Source organism: Cupressus sempervirens, chromosome 1 (assembly GCF_028749045.1).
Source record: "Cupressus sempervirens isolate cs-2001-9-10 chromosome 1, ASM2874904v1, whole genome shotgun sequence".
In the NCBI taxonomy this organism is placed as follows: Eukaryota; Viridiplantae; Streptophyta; class Pinopsida; order Cupressales; family Cupressaceae; genus Cupressus; species Cupressus sempervirens.
In genome coordinates, this window is record NC_143118.1 from 300,907,155 (window position 1) to 300,927,281 (window position 20,127).

The 20,127-nt window shown below is 38.6% G+C and overlaps 1 protein-coding gene across 4 annotated transcripts in view; it reads left to right on the plus strand.

The window, feature by feature from the left end:
- Window positions 1-971: 971 nt before the first annotated feature.
- The window catches only part of LOC149577310 (phosphatidate phosphatase PAH1-like), an 82,024-nt gene continuing 62,868 nt past the window's right edge, over window positions 972-20,127 (plus strand). Inside the window, exons 1-5 of one of the 4 annotated variants that reach the window (XM_089823370.1) lie at window positions 972-1,165; window positions 2,345-4,590; window positions 4,730-5,331; window positions 5,426-5,499; window positions 7,117-7,201. In XM_089823370.1, coding sequence (XP_089679496.1) covers window positions 2,595-4,590; window positions 4,730-5,331; window positions 5,426-5,499; window positions 7,117-7,201 — 2,757 coding nt within the window. In that variant the 5' untranslated portion in view covers window positions 972-1,165; window positions 2,345-2,594. Of the gene's footprint in view, window positions 4,591-4,729; window positions 5,332-5,425; window positions 5,500-7,116; window positions 7,202-20,127 lie in introns of all 4 variants that reach the window. The other 3 variants (XM_089823377.1, XM_089823363.1, XM_089823358.1) reach the window with 3 other exon arrangements.

The window sequence follows — 20,127 nt, forward strand, 5'->3', positions numbered from 1 at the left end:
TGGCTGAACCAAACGGAAAACAGGAATACGTTCTATTCCAGAATACGTATTCCTATTCCGCTCACCAAACGGTCCTTAAAGGGCCCGTTTGGTTGCAAGCGTAGGAATTGAGAATTAGAATAGAAAATTTGAATGAGAATGGAGAATGAAGAATAGGAATGGAAAAATGCAATCCAATCTTGTTTATCCCTTGTTTGGTTATGCAAGCTTAAATTGGAATAGGGTTAACTTGCAATCGGAGCCATTTGAAAATATTTCTGAAAATGCAATCGACACCATTGAAAAATCACTGAAATATTTGAAAATATTGAAAACAAAGTTCCAGCGCTCACCCCAGGTCAAAGCGGATTTGAAAATTTAATCAAATTTGAGAAAGCTAAAATGAATGCAAAAATAGCAATTCCAATTATAAGTATTTTTTGGAATGGACAAAAGCTCATTTTGAAGCTAAAATGAGAATACGTATTCCTATTCCCTATTCTTATTCCACGCACCAAACAAAGAATACAAATCATATTCTAATTTCCTATTCCTATTCCGGTTGCATTGGCCCTAATGACTAACCTATTATTCCCATAAAAAATACAAAAAAAAAACTCCCTCAAATCTCCCATTTCAATCTAAAAGAAACCTCACAATCCATTTATTCAATGACTCATCAGCCTCATCCATTCATTGGTCGGGAGTACATGTCAGGATTTTGTCGCCGCCCACTTACGCGCCACGTAAAACACAACACGTGCAATTATCCGTTCATTTCAAGTCGCTTTACTTTGCACAGTCCTCACGCTTCCCGGAAAATAATACTTGCCGTTTATCTTTTCACTTCTTTCCAACGACAAAACTTGTCTTTCAGTTCAGTCTTCCAAGTCCCGACAAAATATATGTCTGGCGTTTGAATATTCCCTTTAAATCGGAACTTTCTCAGCCTGCGTGGACGATAATAACCATAACAACAACATTAAAAATTCAGCATTCATTCAACAAGAACCAGCTACTTTATTCTTGACGAAAAATTGGAGGCGTGCTAATGTGATCAAGGTAGAATGCTCAAGAATATGCTCTCGTAAATTCTCTCGCCTTTTAAGTTTGCGGCGTGTAAATTCTTATTTTATGCTCTGCACTCCATCGCAGCGTGTGCGTACACGGAAAATAACAATGCCAGGTACACGCAAGAATTTGGTTTGGGTTTTGCTATTATTCGCCTAGATTTTGCGGGGATGTCTCTGTTTTGAGGTTTCTATGAAAAATTTAGCTCCGTTAGAAGCAGTTTCTCTGGTCGAAAAATTCTAGGCAATTTTTTTTTTAAAGAAATCCCCTGGCGACGGAGGATTTTTGTACCTAGATTTTGCGTGGAGGCCTTTCTTTTAAGCACCCGGTGAATTTAGCTCGGTTTGAAGCAGTTTCTTTCGTCAAAGAATTTTAGGCAATCTTGGCTTCCAAAGAAAAGCCCTAGTTACGGCGGATTTTCGTGCTTAGATTTTGCGGCGGAGGTCCTTTGTTTCAAGCTCCCGGGGGATAATTTAACTACGTTTGAAGCAGTTTCTTTATTCATAGGAATTTGAAGCAATTCTGTTGTTTTTAAAGAAACGCCCTAGCTTACGGAGGATTTCGATGCTTAGATTTTGCGGGAATGTCTCTGGTTTGATGTTCCGATTAAGAATTTGGCTCTGTTTGAAGCATTTTCTTTTTCTAAAGTAATCAATTCGTTTGAGGCAGTTCAAAGAAAATCCTTAGCTGCAAAGAATTTTTATGCGTAAATTTTGCGTGGAGGTCTCTGTTTTAAGCTTCCCGCGAAGGATTCAGCTCCGTCTAGAGCAGTATCTTTCTTCAAAGGAATCTGATGCAATTTTGTTTTCCGAAGAAAAGCCCTAGCTACGGAGGATATCTACGCTTAAATTTTTCGTAAATATCTCTATTTTAGCTTGTGCTGAAGAATTGAACTCCGTTTGAAGCAGATTCCTTCTTCAAGGGAAATAATTCGTTTGAGGCAATTTAGATTTCCAAGGGAGAATCTTAGTTACAGAGGAGTTTTATGCTTAAATTCTGCGGGAATGTCTCTGTTTTAAGCTTCCTATGAAGAATTTAGGCGTTTCTTTCTTCAGAGGATTTAATTCATTTGAGGCAACTTTGTTTTCCAAACAAAAATCCCTAGTTACAGAGAATTTGTATGCCATAAGTTTCGAAGGCCTAATTGTTGAGGAGTTTGACACGGCAGTTGAGTAGTTTCGACCAGAATTTGATTTCTTAAAATTGACATATACTTTGTTGAAAATATTGTGGTTTTGAATTCTTAAGCTCTAATTGCTGCATTGATTTGGATTTTTTCGAATTCTTCTACCAGGTCTTGGAGTTTTCCCCTTCAAACATATAAGAACGTCCCGGGCCTGAATTAGTATGTTTCACTGAATTATTGTTCTTGAGAATCAAAAAGGGGAAATTCTGTCCGGTTGAATGGTTGTGTCTTGGAAACTCTGATTGGGTTCAGTTCCCGCCCCCAGGATGGTTTAATTTTAGGTTTTGTGCTCAGGAGAAGATAGTTTGGGCTGTTAGCTTATTTTAAAAGAAATTTAGAATTTCTATGAGTAGTAAAGATGTATGGATGGCTCAGCAATCATATTTCCTCTGTAGCTGCTCCGTTCCACCCGTTTGGTGGTGCTGTAGACATAATTGTAGTGCGGCAGGAGGATGGAACTTTCAAAAGCACTCCTTGGTACGTTAGGTTTGGTAAATTTCAAGGTGTTCTGAAGCTCAACGAGAAAATTGTGATGGTGTCAGTGAATGGGATAGAAGCAAATTTTCATATGCATTTGCTTAACAATGGCCAGGCTTATTTCTTGAGGGAAGAGGATTCTGATGAAGAAGACAGGAGTTCACATTCGTCAGTAGAAGATGAGATGGTCATTGCCAGCCGCAGAGAGAGCTTCAAGTCTGCTGAATCTCGTGTAGACATAGAGCAAGGTGATAGTTGTATTGGTGGGAATGGAGATGACGAAAGGGAAGGAAGCAAAAGTGAGGCTTCATTGGATAATGGGGAGGTCTTCATTTCCTTTCCTGGGCACAGCTCTAACTTGTCAGATGAACAGTTCGAGAATGACAATCCAAACTCTTCACTAGTGGATAGAAATAATGTCAGAGAACCCAATTTGTCTCTCTTGCATTCGGAAGATGCTAGTATTCAACACGAAGGACCAGCTATTCCTTTGCATGAAGAATATACAAATGGAAATGAGATAGAAAATGCTCCAAGTCAACCAGAATCTCCAACAGTGAAGCATATCAAGAGTACTTTTGTCAAGATAGATACAGTCAGTCAAAGTGAGTACCAAGGCAGAATTTCAGGCAACGGGTGGAATTCATATGAAGATGCCTCAGTGTTCATAATGGAGGAAAGCTCAAGCACTCATGGTCTTGCTGGAGGGAGCAGCTCACAAACTGAAGACATTGTAATTTCTAGATACAGTACTTATGGTTATGAAAATATGGATCTACCAGAGTCAGAAGATGTTTTGGACTTTGGAAAAGCTGAGGATAGTAGCTCAGAAGTAGTCTTAATGAGTGTCGATGGTCATGTGATGACAGCACCTATTTCATCATTTAAGCATGTAGGAAGTACAAATTTTACCAGAGATATGTCTGCAGACGATTTCGACCCTTTAGAAACAGTGGACAATATGTCTACTCAGAATAGAGCAGATCAATGTGACTTGGATAACAATCAAACGTCAAATTCTGATAATAATTGGCAGAACACTGCATCTACTGGAACAGGTGAGAGCATCATGCAGACTCAATATGGCTTTGGCATTTCGAAGTCTGTTCCTGGTTCAGAGAGAGAATGCAAACAAATAGAGCGGCTTACAGGCAACACTAATAAAATAGAATTGGAGCTTAACACTGAGAATCATTGCAAAGAATCTGATGAGTGTTGTGTCCAATCAAAGTTAGACACCCTTCAAATGCCAAGAACTGAAAGTGAGCTTGAGTTTCAATTCAATGATGATGACGTTTTCAAAAGTTGTCTTGCCCTTAATGAGCTATCTACTGCTACAGGGGAAGAAGGAAAAAAATATACTTCTGCTTTGCAGAAGGATGAAGGGTGTAACCTCGGAAGAAGTGATGGGAATGAAACAGAACATTCTTCAGCTGCTTTGCAGCTTGATAATCCTCAAGCATTGCTTGCTGAAAGTTCACACTTACCAGACATTTCGAGTAAATATGATTTGCAACACTCAGTTAGCAGCATGTCTGACATCTCAATGCATAGATCCAGACCTATTCATATTCCAGGACTGCATACAAAAGTAGGAGGCAGCAATGCACAAGCATCTGGTTCACTGCCAAATTTGAGAAGCCCTCCTGCCAGTATGGAAAGAGCAGACACTGAGGGTGTGTATAGTCATTCTCTTGACATCAATTCTTCTTTCTGCAGTCGTTCTCCAAATAGTGATATTTACACTCCAAGATTTGAGAACACAAAGCCTGATCCTCTTCAAAAGGAGAAAGATCAAGCAGCCGGAGCTTCTGGCATTTACGGTTTGGATGACAAAGATACTTCAAACAAGAGTGTGCAACCTGATATGGTTACTGGTATGATGCTAAACCCATTTTAGTAAATAGCAAGCTGAGTGATTCTTTTGCTTTTCTGTTGATTAATATGTGCTTCGCAGGATTTCATCTCGCTACCACAATTTTATATTAATTTTTGCTGGCATTGAATATATTATAGGTGTAGAAATTTCTCTCTGTAGAGATTTGCTTTTCAAGGGAATGGGGGCTGAGGCTGCAGCTGAAGCTTTTGATTCTAAACGAATATCAAGAGAAATGTTTAGGACTTCAGGGGCTGAGATAATAAAAAATGAAAAGCTCGTCATTAAAATTAGCAGCCGTTATTACCCTTGGTCTGCAGCTGCGCCTGTAATTCTTGGAACAATTGCATTTGGTCTTGAAGCTCCTGCTGAAGTGGAGGGTGAAATTTCTGTAGACCTTGTAGAAACAAAAACAGTAAATGATTCTACATCAAAGACTAGTCCATCTACCAGTGGACGTTGGAGTCTTTGGCCTTTAATATTCAGGAGGCTTAAGACACCTGAAAGAGACTTGTCAGGAAGATCAGATTCCCAGGTTGAGACAGGGGTTGACCAAGACATCGCCTTGCAGAGTTCTTGTGATAAGGAAGTGGAATTGAAAAATGGTTCAAGTAAACCACCACACAAACATAAAGTGCAGACAAATATTCCGACATCAGAGCAGTTGGCATCACTGAATCTTAACGAAGGCCAGAACATGATCACCTTTACTTTTTTGACTTCTATATGGGGGAAGCAACAGGTTAGAATTCATTTCAGCATTTCACTTTTTGTTCTAGATTTTGGGGCAATGTTTTTGTAGCCAATTAGGTTGCTTCTTTTCCAAACTTGGACAGGTTGATGCTCGGATTTATTTGTGGAAATGGAACACTCGAATTGTGGTGTCGGATGTTGATGGAACTATCACCAAGTAAGTGAAACTCAAATTGTTATCTTGGATGGATGTTGAATGAATAATTATAGAGTAAATTTATGTCACAAAGTTTGTGTTGTTCAAGCTCAGCATAAATAAAAATTGGACTAAATTTGAAAATGATAAAGTTTGATTTAAAAAATAAATTTATTTGACTAGTACAAATTTGCAATTTCAAAAATAGACCCTGAAATAAAATAATAAAAAATATATATGATCATTAAAATTATAATATAATCACGGCGAGTTCCTGTTTTCGTATATTGTGCTGTCCTTGGCCTTGCTAAATTATAATATGTTTAATTGATATGTTATAATTTTAATATAACATTATAGCAAGGTTATAAAGCATCCATACTTAACACAGTTTCAGGATAACACAATAATAAATTGTGAAACACTAATATTCAGGAGCCTATAATGATGTTTATCTAATTTATATATTTGTGGTGGGTCTTGATATATTCAGAAATAAGTTGTTGTGATCATGAAATATGTGTTCAGAAACTTGAAACAAGGGACATGATCTTTTTGCTGTTAGAACCTGTTGCTGCTGCTTAGATGGTTCATGATAAAAATAAAATTGTGCATGGTAAATGTTAATGATAATTCAAAACAGGTAGGACATTATATTGATGATGAAACATATTAGAGATGGCAGTATAACTCCATAGAAACCTCATGTCTTGATGAAAAGCATTGACAAACCACTATATATGGACCAAAATTAAGAACATGTTGCTAATGGATGCAGTTATAAATGTACACACCTGCAGTTATTCTTAAGGATCACAGATGGGCAGAATGAGGATCATTGTAACTACTCTATCATAGGAATTGACCTTATTTTAAAGTGCCCTTTATAATTTTAAATGGATCTCTTCTTAGAATCCTGTTTGTGACTATGGATGCTTGGGGATGAGTATCAATGGGAGTTGTTCTTGACTTTTGTAAATTCAGTTTGCTCACTTTTTTCACTTAGGCATTAGAGGAAAGATAAGAGTGCCATGATAGAAAAGGCCAAATTTTTTCTTTCAGGGAACACAAAGTATTATATTAGAGTTAGACACCAATTTGTTTTTTTTTTCAGTTTGCCAGATTAGTTTTTCCGTCTTTGTGGAGTCAACTGTAGTCCCTTAGAAGTATAGAAATGATAGCCTCTTGTCAAAAGTGGGATTGCCTTGACTCTTGTATAAACACAATTTTGTGTTTCGCAAGAAGATTCACAATTCTTTTGGAACTTTTTAACTTAACTAGCTTTGTGCCTTTATAACCTATACAATTAGTTTCACAATTAGTGGGATCAGTGTTAAATGATTTTGTCAGTATCCTTTTCTTGATTGTAGTGAAGACTCTTTTAACTAGGCTTTTTCTACTTTGGTTTTTGAAATTCACAACTGATTGGTGGTGCTGTAATCAGTAGCTTAAATGAGAAATGCTACTCAAATCACATGAAAAGGAACATGTACATATGCACAATTAAAAACTGCATGTTGTAAACATCCTTTTGTATTTAATTTATTTGATTAATCTACTTTTAACTGTTTATAATGATTACAAGCAATCAAAATGAGCACACTTCCTTATAATTTTGTATATGTTACTTCTATGCAGATCAGATGTGCTGGGCCAGGTGATGCCTTTGGTTGGAAAAGACTGGACACAAACTGGTGTGGCACGACTATTTTCTGCTATCAAGGTATTTAATCATCAAAATGAAATTCTTTACAGTGCATTAATCAATTTCTGACCCTAGAAGACATAAATAGCTCTTGGATCCGTGCCTTGGAAAATAGAAGGTAGGATGGACATTGTGACTGCATGCAAGTACAAAATAACATGAACACACAGAAATGCTAAGACTCTATATGAGACATAATCTTTACAAGATTCATATTCATCCTCTATGTCACAGAGTTTGCTGCTTTCAATAAGAGAAATTCAAAATCTGGCAACATTTAAAAAAATCTTTAAATTTATTTTAAAAGGCATAAGATTTGTATAGTTTGCAAAAATGAAATACATTTTTTTTATGTGGGGGTGTCCCCGCGACCTAGCTCAGTGACGATCAGCGGGCAGTGCAAGCTAGGGCAAGACTAGTCCCCCATGGGTGAAATCAGCCACCAGGAGAGTTTTGAACCAGAGATCATGGGGAACTACTCACAACCTCAAGCCAACTTGTCTACCCGTGCAAGCTTCGCGAAAATGAGAATGTTAAGGTTTTGTAACGAGTGTTTAAGGGCACCATTGTTTTTTCCTTAAATAAAAAAAGAAGAAAACAAATATTAAGTTTGTTGCAAGGCATTTTCATTTTTGTGGTTCCCTCACTACAGTGCTATATAGTCTCTCCTTTCACTACATTTTGTTCTCATCGAAGACCACACATTTTATTTTGCTAGATTCTTTTGCCTCGTTTTATATGAGCACAACTTATTTTTTTGTTCGGTTTATCTGCACAATTATTTATTGCAACAAATAATTTCCATTACCTCTTGCAGGCTTTGTACACATTTTGGCATTGATATTCCATAGCCTACACATTTTGCTTCTTGCATTTATTTCTCTGTACCCTTTTCACTCATCTAGTGTTTGTTTCCCTGCATTTTGTATCGTAGTTCACTCATCGATGTTGGAATGTGAGGTTGATGGTTTTCATTGATGTCAACATCCTTGTCTTAACCTCTGGTGTATTAGTGGCTGTAAACTGACGATTTTTCTGCAGTTGTGGTATATCGGTTGCTTATGCATTGATTATCTTGCTTATCGATAGCTTGTGCTTCATGGATGGTTCATGGCTGTTGGCTGAGCATTAATTGCATTACCATTTCATGCCTCGGTGGTTTCTTGGATCATCTTGGTGTTTGCCTGGAGCTTATGTTTTGGGTCGATCTTTTGTGGAGTGCATTGATGTTTTCGATGCCAATAGTTTTGCCTAGCATGTTCATGATATCTGTTGGCACCAATGATTGTGGTAGCATGTTGGTATGCTTCAGGGTCACTGTATTACTCGAGGTGGTGTATCCCATCTTAAATCTGTCTTGGGCGACAGGTTTATGGTGGGAGTTTGATATATATGTAAAATCATTTCAAGATGTATGTGTACCTGTGAATGTGTAACATTTACCTGTGTAGTGGAAATGCAAACTTACTTAGATAGTTGATTAAGGAGGTGCAGACAGTTCTAAGCAGGAATTGCAGTGAGCCTTGTTGTATTTCGGGGCATAGCTACTCAGACAGCTAGCCTACCGACAGTACCCCTTGTTCAAATAGTTAGCCTTGTTGTACAAAATCACCTAATTGGTGTCACCTTAACCAATGTTGTTATCATTTCATGAGAACTAGCTTCTTTGCTGTTTTACCTAGTTGGGTCTTCCATGTAAAATCTGGTGTTCATTGTGTTGGTGTATCTGTGCTTTCATGTTTATTTTTTGATGATAGATGTGCTTTAACCGAAAGATCTTAGTGGATGTTTGTTAACTGATAGTTGGAAATGTTTTTTAGTTTGTGTGGGTACAACTGATTCACCCCCCTCTCAGTTATTCGGCCTGTTCAACAATCCAGTGTTTGTTTCCTGAATTGTCAGCACCACTATGAGAGGCCCTCCAAATACAATTTTAATCTTCCTTATTGGTGGGAGGGGGGTGGATAGGAGGGGGAATTATTTTTTGATATCTATTATTTGAATGTAATAATCATCTTTTCCTAAATTTTATAACTTCACAATCTTGTTTCAAATCTTTACCTTGCTGATCACATACATGAACCCTGTGACATAACTTATCACAATGATATATTATTTTCAGCATTATATATCAAATTCCTTGGGTATTATAAACTTGTTCCCTTAACTTTCAAGTTATCAAATTGCAAATTGGAGAATGGAAAAGAATCATATGAAAACATGCAATGCTTGGAAGGAATAGAACGAATATTATTAAAGTAGCCGGCCAGTTCTTGCACAGGAACTTGGTTTTAGAATATTGTATCTGGAAGAAACCTCCTTTGGCTGTTAAAACCCTGGAGTATCTACTAATGAATTATCAGAGTCCTTGCTCAATCTCACTGCAAGTGGTGATTGGTGGTAGCAAATGACATCAAGCAGACCACTAGTCTGCTTGAAACTGAGGAGGCTGAACAAAGAATGCCTGGTCAGATGACAGGGTAGTTTGAATTAACTGCAGTATTAGTCATAGGACTACATTTCTGGGTTTAAAATGGATGGAGAACAACTGGATATAGCAGGAAGGTTGTTGGAGGAGACGGACCATCCAAGATGGTAGCCAAAAATATTGCTAGACACCAGAATACATGTCAAGAAAGATGGAGCTAACTAGATCCTAATGCTAATTGATATGTGTCTTCAGTGTCCCTTTTTTGAAATAGGATTTAATAATAAACAACAATAATAAAATAAAATAAAATACACTGTAGCATAATTAAAATTTAGTTATGAATGGTCAAAAAGCATGAAATGAAATGTTGTGACTTATTCAAACATGAGATATAAAAGCAGAAGATAACTTGATTTGAAAGGGTGAGAGAGGAAGGGAGAGAAAAGGGATTGTATGCATCAAGAAAGAAATAATGGAAAAGAAAAAAGGGATGAGAAAAGAAAATAAGGAAGTGACTCCCTCAAAAGGAAAAAGTTATGAAGGGTTGTTACTCATTTAAAGAGTGACAACTATGGAAGGTGGCTCTTTTAAAGGGCAGAATTGATGAAGGGTTATGACTCTTCCAAAGGGTGGTAATAGTGAAAGGTTGTGACCATTGCGAATATGGGAATCATCAAGGGCAGAATTGATGAAGGGTTGTGACTCTTCCAAAGGTGGTAGTCTAATGTAGAACTCTTCTTACAAGCCCGATGCCCAATGCTTGTGCTCACATGAGGAAGAGGTGTGATTCTCTCTCAGTTTGGAAGATATAAAAGGGGAGAAGGTTTCATTTGAGGAGGACATCCAAGGGAGGTCAATTTGGGGAATAATATATTGTTCTCAAAGGCAACAATGAACAGTGGTGATTTGATTCTTCTGAAAGGTGGTGACTCTTTCACCATTAAAGTATAAAGGGGGCTTCATTCCAAGTATGAAGGAGGGCATCAATCATCATCCTTCATCCATAATCCCTCAAGATATCAAGAAAACACCCAATCAACAAAATCAAGCAAACAATCATCTAATCCACGCCAATCATTACTTCCTCTTGGGATCAAGAATACATACAATTTAGCAATGAAGCATCACTCTACCTAATCAACATTCATCACTCACAAATTCCTCAAATCACCAAACCAAAGGAAGTCAATCAATCATTCATATAAATATCACTTATTCATACGAATATCACTCATTCATATGAATATCAATCAGTCATACGAATATCAATCATTCAACAAAAATTGAATCATTAATCAAGATAAGAAACACTTATCAATGACAATAAGATGTAAGGACTAAAAATGAGTTATATAGTCTTGTGCATTATTTTAGCATGATTAATAATATATGCAATATATAATATGTTATTGTTATGTGATATTTTATATGTAGAATAAAGGCAATATTTTGTAATTATTTATATGCTTGTTGTAACCAATTTGGTTAGGGATGATAAGGGAGTACATGGATGGGAAACAATTATGAGGTCTTGTAAGCATTCCACTTCATGATGGTGGTAGATAGACCCATGAGGCCAAGGGAGTGCAAGGAGTGCCCTACCCTTGGGCTTAGAAGGGAAGGACATTTGAGACAACCCTATTGTAGTCTCTTTAAACCCTTACCATGTTGACTATTTAAGGAACTGTAATCATAAGGAGGGTAATGGTGACAATAGAAGAGAAGGGTAATGGTGGCAATAGCAGAGGTTGTGACTATGAGATTCCTCACTAGGTACACTGCCTAACATGGATGACGAAGGACCACACAATGGCCAAGAGGGTTGATATCTAAGCTTAGGCCTAGGGTAGAGGATCACTTAAGGTACCCCTTGTAGAACTAGATCTTAGTGTGCAAGGAACATTAGCAATAAGAGAAACATTCACAAACTAAAACTAAATTCACATATAAGCTTAGACAAAGAAAGCAAACAAGAAATGCAAACCTCAAAAGAGAAAACACTCCATGCTTCCTTGATTTTGTAGATGTGTCCTTTGATGTGGATGTATGCTCAATTGCTTGCCCAATTGCTTCAATGGTGGAGATGGGTAATGGCAAATTGGTAGCCTTGTGAGCTCTCAATTTGGCATTATAAGGTTAAGATTGATGACTTTGGTTCTCAAAATAGCATTGTAACTTTAGCTCAAAGATTGTGATTGAAATGGCTTGGGAGGGGATTCAATTTATAGGCTAAGGGCTTGAGGGATGGAGGGCTAAGATGCAAGGAGAGATGAAGGCTTAAGGAGGGCTAGGATGCACTCAAAGGAGAGCACATGGATTGTGCTTGTTTAGCACCAATGGGAAGGTGACACTTGTCACAAGGAGGATGAGTGTGAGAAGGTAGGGTAAAGGGTTGGTTAAAGGCATGATGAGTGGGGTTGAGTATGTAAGAGAGATGTAAGAGGAATGAGTGTAGAAGAGGGAAAAGTGTGGAAGATGGATGTAAGAGTCATGAGTGGGCTTTGTAAGAGTCTTTTATAGTTTGTAAGAGCACTCATGACTTGGTGGTTGGGATTTTTGAGGGGAGACTTTGGTTTGGTTTAGGGAAGTCTTAAACTTGTTTAGGGAATGTGACAATATTAGGGGGTGGATTAGGCTAAATGGAGGATTAGGGATAGGTTAGGGGTTTTTAGATTTGAGGATTTTATTTATCAAATAGATTTATTTAATAAGTGGGGATTTTTGGAATTAGATAGAAGAATAGGATTTAATTGATAAATAATAGGTTATTTGATTTATCAATTAGGACTATAGATGATTAATTAAATTAATCAGCTAGGGATAGCAAAGGATTAATTAAATAAGAATTTAGTTAATGATGCCTTTAGAGATGGCTAAATTAGATTACCAAAGCGGTGTAATCAAATTTAGGTGTCTACACCCCTAGTATACTCCTTATGCTAGCTTTCCTATGGTTAAACTCTGACAATAAATTAAATATATCTTATGATTTAATTAGTAATCCCTAACCCTAGTAGGAAAGATCTATGCCTTTTATGTCTCTAGGAAGATCTATTTTGTGAATTATGTTTTACTTATTTCTTAAAATGTAGGATCTCAACCAAGTACACATGATGTTACTAATTCTATTTTACTTCTTTTCTCCTTGGAATTTGTGATATAGAGAAAAAATCTAGGACATTTACAAAAGGGGATGCTTCAAGTGGTATTAGAGAATTAATCCTGCCAACCTTCAGGAAAAATGATAAACTCTTGGTATCATAGAACATTACAAGTATGTGTATGGTTCTTCTTATCCTCATCCTAATATAAAATCTTGTTTTCATTGTTAAGAATTATAGGGACAGCCCCCTTGGGAGTAAAGACAAAACTAATCTTGGTTTAAATTTGCAAGTTGATTTAATAATGGAGTTTGTTCAGGAGAAGCTTCTTTACCGTACAGGGTAAAAAGATCAACACATGTAGTATAACACGATTCAACGTAGAACAAATACTTTATTCATATATGCACTTAATGATTACAATTCGAATACAATGACTACAATGATCACAATGATGATTCCAAAGTCCATCTTGGACGTGTTCATATACCTTTCCGAAGGGGTGACTCAAGCCTCACACACCCATTCGAAGGTCGGCTACACTATACATTTTACCAACAACATCATCCCCTCAAAAGAAAAGTCGTCTACGAATGACAATTACAAAATATCCGAGAGAGATTAACAAAATGGAATACATTAACTGACTAACTACAACAAGATAAATTTTTTTTTGTCACACCACTTTCACATTCGTCTCGTGCTTTCAACAAACTGGTCTCCAAACCACGTTGCATCTGTAGCCTCTAGTTGCATTTGTAGCCTCTGCTAACACAATACTGTCTCCTTAATCAAGCTGACCTTGGTAACCACCCGTGCTGCTTTCTCTGCTTCGAACTCCTGGGTACCCTGAGCCAAGTGTTGCTGTATTGCCTTCAACTGGATGATCAGCTCCTCTCGAGCTCTCTATGCATCCACCAAAACAACTTCACGTCCAACACCTACTCCCAGTGCCTCAAAGTGTATCACCCCTCTCGAAAGGCTTGCTCCGTTGATCTTTCGACCTCTGGCACACTATGCTTGCAGCAACTCCAGGTCTCATCAACTGGACACACTTCCCACGATTGATAGCTCGTACCGCTTGGGGGTCTAGGGGGCACCGATTGGGGGTCTAGCAGCGGAGTCGAGGGGCAGCGCCCTCGCAAGGTCCTGGGGCAGTGCCCCAGGCGCGCTCCTTGTCACGATACAGGGCGGGGTCGAGGGGCAGCGCCCTCGCCGTCAAGACCAAATCAGCACCCTCAAACTCACACAAAACTCCATGGAACACACCATTTTTGTGATTTTCTTCTGATTCCACATTCTTTCAGCCAACCACTTATGTTTTCTGCTTGTTTTTTTCTTTCCCTTTCCTTCGGCATCATATGTCATTTTGAACTGTTTCGATCTGTCGTCTTTTTTTTGTTTTTTGCTCTTCCACTTCAGACTTTATTTGTTCCTCTGCTAGGTTAGGCCAATTATCCCTCGACACACAGAAATTCTTCTCCTTCCTTGCGGATGCATACGACTCTCTCTTGCTTCGTGAATCGGCTACAGTAATTCCTCTTCCTTACTGAATCAGCTCCTCCTGTGATGGTACTACTTGGCTTCCTGTTTGATTGGCCATATGGCTCGTTTTTCCTCTCCACTGTTGATCACTATACGAATATGCTGTTTTGTGCTTTCCTGTCCTGACTTTATGCTTGTTTTTCCTTCCTTTTGTTCTTTTTAGAATGCTTTGTACGGTTTCCTTGTTATTTTGAAACAACTTTACCTCCTCCCACCGTACAACTTTGTATCCTTTCCTTCCTATTGTTTCCAATGACTCGTATGACTCCCAAGTTTATAACTTTTACACATCGTACGACCACATACCGTATGGTCAATTTTAGTCACTCTCCTGTCGTAAGTCGTACGACCCTCCTCCCTTTCTATCTTTGTACAGTCTCCTCCTGTTCCTGAATCTCGTACGGTTCCCAGCTACCTACGTACAGTGTCTAGATTCCCAGTATTCACCTTCCTTGTCTTCTGTATGGTAGATTTCACATGCCTGCACAACTTTCTCGGGGTCGTACGGTCATTTGCTCACCTTATGATTGACCTCTTTTCCTTCCTGGGTGGCTGGACGGTCCTCTTCTTAACTCCAATTTCAGTCCTTTACTGTATGGACTACCTTCTCATATAACTTCACGTATAAATTTTTTTCTAAGCTACATGCCAAATGGAGTTGTTCATAGTTTATGACTACATGCCAAATGCAGTTGTTCTCACTCTTTACCAACCTTACGGTTGTTTGCCCTTGGCCGTACGGCTTCCAATTCCTTTTCCCTTGGCCATATGGCTTCCAATTCCTCCTCCTGTGCTCCTAGTTTAGCGTTGTACAATCTTATGCAAGTTTTTATTTTCTTCCAGCTTTCCTCTAGCCATACAGAGTATTAATACCTCTGTGGTGTGCCTCTTAAGTCTGTACGAACTCGGGCCGTACGGTAGGCCATACTCCCATTGCTTTTAAAGTTTGATTTCACCATTATATTTTGATTTCACTTCCTGCTCTTTTAATACTTCATTTTTATTTTAAAAAATTCCTTTTTAGTACTTTGCACTTAGAATTATGTTTTTAACTCCATATTTTATTTACTTATTATACATATATACATTATTTACAGTCGTTTTTTCTTTCTCAGTTGTATTCACTGCATCTGGTATTTCTTTTCCGTCCAATGTCCACAACTTAATTGCTCTGTTATAGCCAACTTCCCGTATCTTGTACGGTCCAACCCATTTAACTTTGAACTTTCCAGGCTTGATTTCATTCCGTCCGTTATACTTCAATACTAATTGGCCTAGTTGAAACTTGTTTAATTTTAAGTGCTTATCATGTCATGCCTTCCTCCTGTACAATTGCTTCCGTATGGGTACTGCACCTTCGATCAATGGTATCCGGTGAACACATAGCTCTGGTGGTACTCCTTTTAAGTCCTTATACGTCCAAGCAAAAACATCCTAGTACTCCATGAATATTTTGAATGCTGTTGCCTTCAACATTGGGTTCCAATAATCTCCTACAAGAATGTTCTTCGGATTTTCCTCATCACTCAAATTCATTGTTTTCACCATAGGCTCTTCATACTTCATCGGTTTATCTATATTGAACATATGGGCTGGTGTTTCATCCACCTGCACTTCTCCCTCCTTCAGTTCACCGTACTCCTTCGAGAACTTATTGCCTGCTTTTTCTTCCTCGACACTCAACATGTTGTAGCTCGGAAAGATCTATAATCTTCCATTTGCCAGTGTAGTAGTCCGTTCACCGAATTTAGGTTGTCATCAGTTGACCCTCCTAATCTCAACACCTTTTCCTCATTTGGTTCCATCCTTTTTTACCTTCGTCATTATTCTCGCCTTCGCCTTCTGAGTCCGATGATGTTGCTTCTTCCCCTACCATTTGTGTATGCAAATCAATTATGAATCTCCTGCCTCCTCTCTCCATGGATAGGGTGTTCCGCTTCCAATCATGTTTTACCTTTGCTTGCATCAACCACCCCCGTCCCAGTATGGCGTCATACCCTCTTCTCTTTAGTGGGATGACCACAAAATCTAGTAAAAATGGTTGTGTCCCAATTGTTACCGACTGTGCCATCAAAGTTCCCAACGGCTTTATCCCATGCTGATCTGCTCTGAGTAACTGGAAAGTAGGTGGCCATAGTGTGGGTTGTCCAAGCTTTTTCCAAATATCTTTCGGTAGTACATTCACCCCCAATCCTCCATCTACAATTGTATCCGTCAGCACAATACCCAAAATGCCCATCTCCACTATTGTCGGGTGTCTTCTTGTCGTAAGTGGCAGCAGCATTGGGTCAGTTGCTGCCGCCGTTGTTTCCTTACTATCCTTTGCTTCCTTCATTACTCTCGGGGATGATGCCATATTTATAATAGCTGTACACAACTGTGGCATCGTGAGAAGGTCATTTAGTTTAATCGGCACTTCCGTTTGCATTATCTGTTTCACCATGTTTTGTTCCGCCAAGTTTCTTTTCAAAGTTTCAACAATGTCCTTCACTTGTGACTTCTTTGCATTCATCTGCTTTTCTATCTCCGTTCATGCTTTTTGTAACCTCTCCTCTTCTTCCGCATTTGGATATTTCGCTTTCTTCGCCTGTTCTTGTGTGATCGCTAGTACCTTCTTATCACATGTTTCAATGCTTAATAGATTTATGCCTTGCTTGGGACATTTTGAATCTTCATGGTCCCGTGGACCACACCATCTGCATAGTAGCTGTGGCGTCTCCTTTGTAGTACAGTCCCTTGCGAAGTGACCCCAAAGATTGCATGTCCGACACTGTATCAACGACCGTCCACTCGCATCGTACTGTATTTTACTCCGGCCTCCGTTGTTATTGTTATTGTTTCCACCCCTTCCGCGTCTATTAGTATTGCGATATCCACCCGAAGTTACATCATTGCTCATGTTATTGTTGTTGTTGGACGCTTCCTACGTTAGTAACACCTGCTGGTGTCCTTTTTCTTTCATGTTAAACAGGCACTCTTTCAGGGAATGTCCTGCCACTTGGCAGATGTCACAAAACTGTTTCTTCGAGCATGAGCCCTTCGTATGGCCATCCTCTTTACAATCTGTGCACAATAGTTCTCCCTTCATTGTGTCCGGGTTCTTTTTCAAATTCTTGAATTCTTTCATCATCCGAAGCATATCTTTTTGTAATGCTCACACCTTCTTGTTTGACTTCTCATCACTACTGCTATTTTCTGAGGATGAATCATCTGAATCGGAGGATTTATGCTTTTTCTTCTTACTTGTCTTTTGTTCACTTTCTAAATCCATTGCACGAGTATATAGGTCTGGTACAAATCTTCATCTTCTTTTTCAGAGCCGATCGTAGCCCCTCCATAAACCACCATTTTTTCAAACCATCCGCCGGTTGACTTTCCATTTTTCCGACTAGTTCTTTCAGTTGTCTAGCATAGGCCCGGACTGTTTCATTCTTTCCTTGTTTAGTACTATATATCTCTGCTACTATTTAATTATCGTCCCAAAGCAATTTGAACTTTGCTATAAATTCTTTTTTAATGTTCTCCCATGTATTGAGTTTCTGAGGACTGGTGTTGGAAAACCAATCTATTGCCACATCCCGTAGGGTCGCTGGGAACTGTCTGACCCAATTGTCTTCATCCGTCACACCATTTGCCGTCTATATGGTTTCACATGTTTTACAATGTCGGATAGGGTCTGCTGTACCATCACCATGAAACTTGGGCAATTTTTCTTTAGGACCTGCCATTGTTACTTTCCTTTGATTCTGAGGTACTTGTGTACCCACGCTGTTCTGAGCACCCGTGTTGTTCAAAGCATCCACACTGTTTTGTATACCAGTCTTGTTTCCAACAATCACATTGCTTGGTGAAAGATCTTCTTCAAATGATGTTGTTCTATTCTCTGCCTGTATCCATTTGTTCGGTGTATCGGGAACGAAGAGATCACTCCAAGCTCGTGCTCTCTCGGCACTCCGAGCTGTGTGAGTTGCTTCCCTTCCATTCGGACACTCTCCCCTCGGTGTATATAGGTTAAGAAACTCTTCTTTTGTTTCTTCCACCAAGTTTAATCGTTGTCAAGTCTCCTACAACAATTCCTTGGCACTTCTCAGCCTACTAGGTGAGTGCACTCCCTCCATCTGTGCCTCTTCACCCCTTCGGTGCCCCTCGGCAATCTGCTGAAGTTTCTGCCTGCGCTCTGCTTGCTGTGCTAAAATTAAAATTTCTTGTGTTGTACGTAGTTCATCCTTATCTTTCACCTTGTTCCTATCCTTGTTAAGCAAATTCAACATTAATCTTCATATCATTCCTTCGTTCTAGGTACGTTTGGCAACTGTGCCAAATGTTTACCTTACAGGGTAAAAAGATCAACACATGTGGTATAACATGATTCAACGCAGAACAGATACTTTATTCATATATGCACTAATGATTACAATCCGAATACAATGACTACAATGATTACAATGATGATTCCAAAGTCCATCTTGGACGTGTACATATACCTTTCCGAAGGGGTGACTCAAGCGTCATGCGCCCGTTCGGATACTACTCTACCCGTCCGCTACACTATACATTTTACCGACAACAAAGCTAATTATATCCCATAGAGGATTGAAGGATGGAAAATCTTGAAGGGTTTGTTTACAAACCCTCACATCAAAGAGATTTGGATAATATTGACATTGCTTGAGTACAAGCAATTTTGGCAAGGGTAGACTGCGATTCTCCTTTTTGAAATATAATTTTATAATAAACCATAATAAGAAATTCAAAATATGAAAGAATAAAAGGAAATATAACATAATTGAAATTTAGTTAAGTTTAATAAATGGTCAAAGGGCATGAAATGAAAATTTGCGAGTCCCTCAAACATGGGATATAAAAGGGAGAAGATAACTTCATCTGAAAGAAGAGTGACAGAGGAAGGAAGAGAAAACGAAACATATGAATCAAGAAAGAATTAATGGAAAAGAGAAAAGGGACAAGAAAAGAAAATAAGGAAATGACTCTTTCAGAAGGCAAAAGTTACAAAGGGTTGCAACTCTTTCAAAGAGTGACAATTATGAAAGGCTGTGACTGTTTCAAAGGGCAGAAATGATTAATGGTTGTGTCTTTTCCAAAGGGTGGTAATTGTGAGAGGTTGTGACCATTGCAGATGAAAGACTTACCAAAGAGGTGTGACTCCCTCTCACATTGAAAGATATAAAGTGGAGAAGGTTTCAATAATCTCCTAACATGTTGCAGGATCTCAGCCAGGCACTTCATGTTACCAACTCTATTTTACTTCTTGTTCTATGTGGAATTTGTTATTTAGGGCAAAAACGAAGGCAATACAAAAGGATACAAGTATATTGCCTCTCAGAACTTGCATCAGGATTTTAAAAAGGAACATACATAGGAACAAGAGAGAGTAAATTTAGAACTTATAAAACTTGTAATCTTAACTAGTGGAACAATTAGGCACTCAATCATGAGGGATTGTTTGGGGTGGATAAGACCAGGCTTGTATTGCAGGGTATGCCAGTACTTGGGGACATACATGTACCAAAGGGGTCCAGGTATGGGTTTTGGCTCTGATATGGCCTTGGTTTATACAGAGGACTGAGACTATATGCCAGGTATGTCCAAGACATTCCTAGAGAATGCTCACGGTCCCTGCATCATGCCCTGGGTGTACCTGGGCAAACTAAAAAGAGACACCGTATGTAAAATAAGCATATCTGAAAACAAAAATAAAAGAACAGTTTAGTCTTTTTACAAAACATAACATTTTCACCATGATTTGCAGTTTTTTCTTTCTTCCTTCCCCGCAGAAGCAAAATAATATTTGAATGGTTTTATATTGTTCACCTTGGAAGTGCACAGTTTTGTCATATTTGAGATAG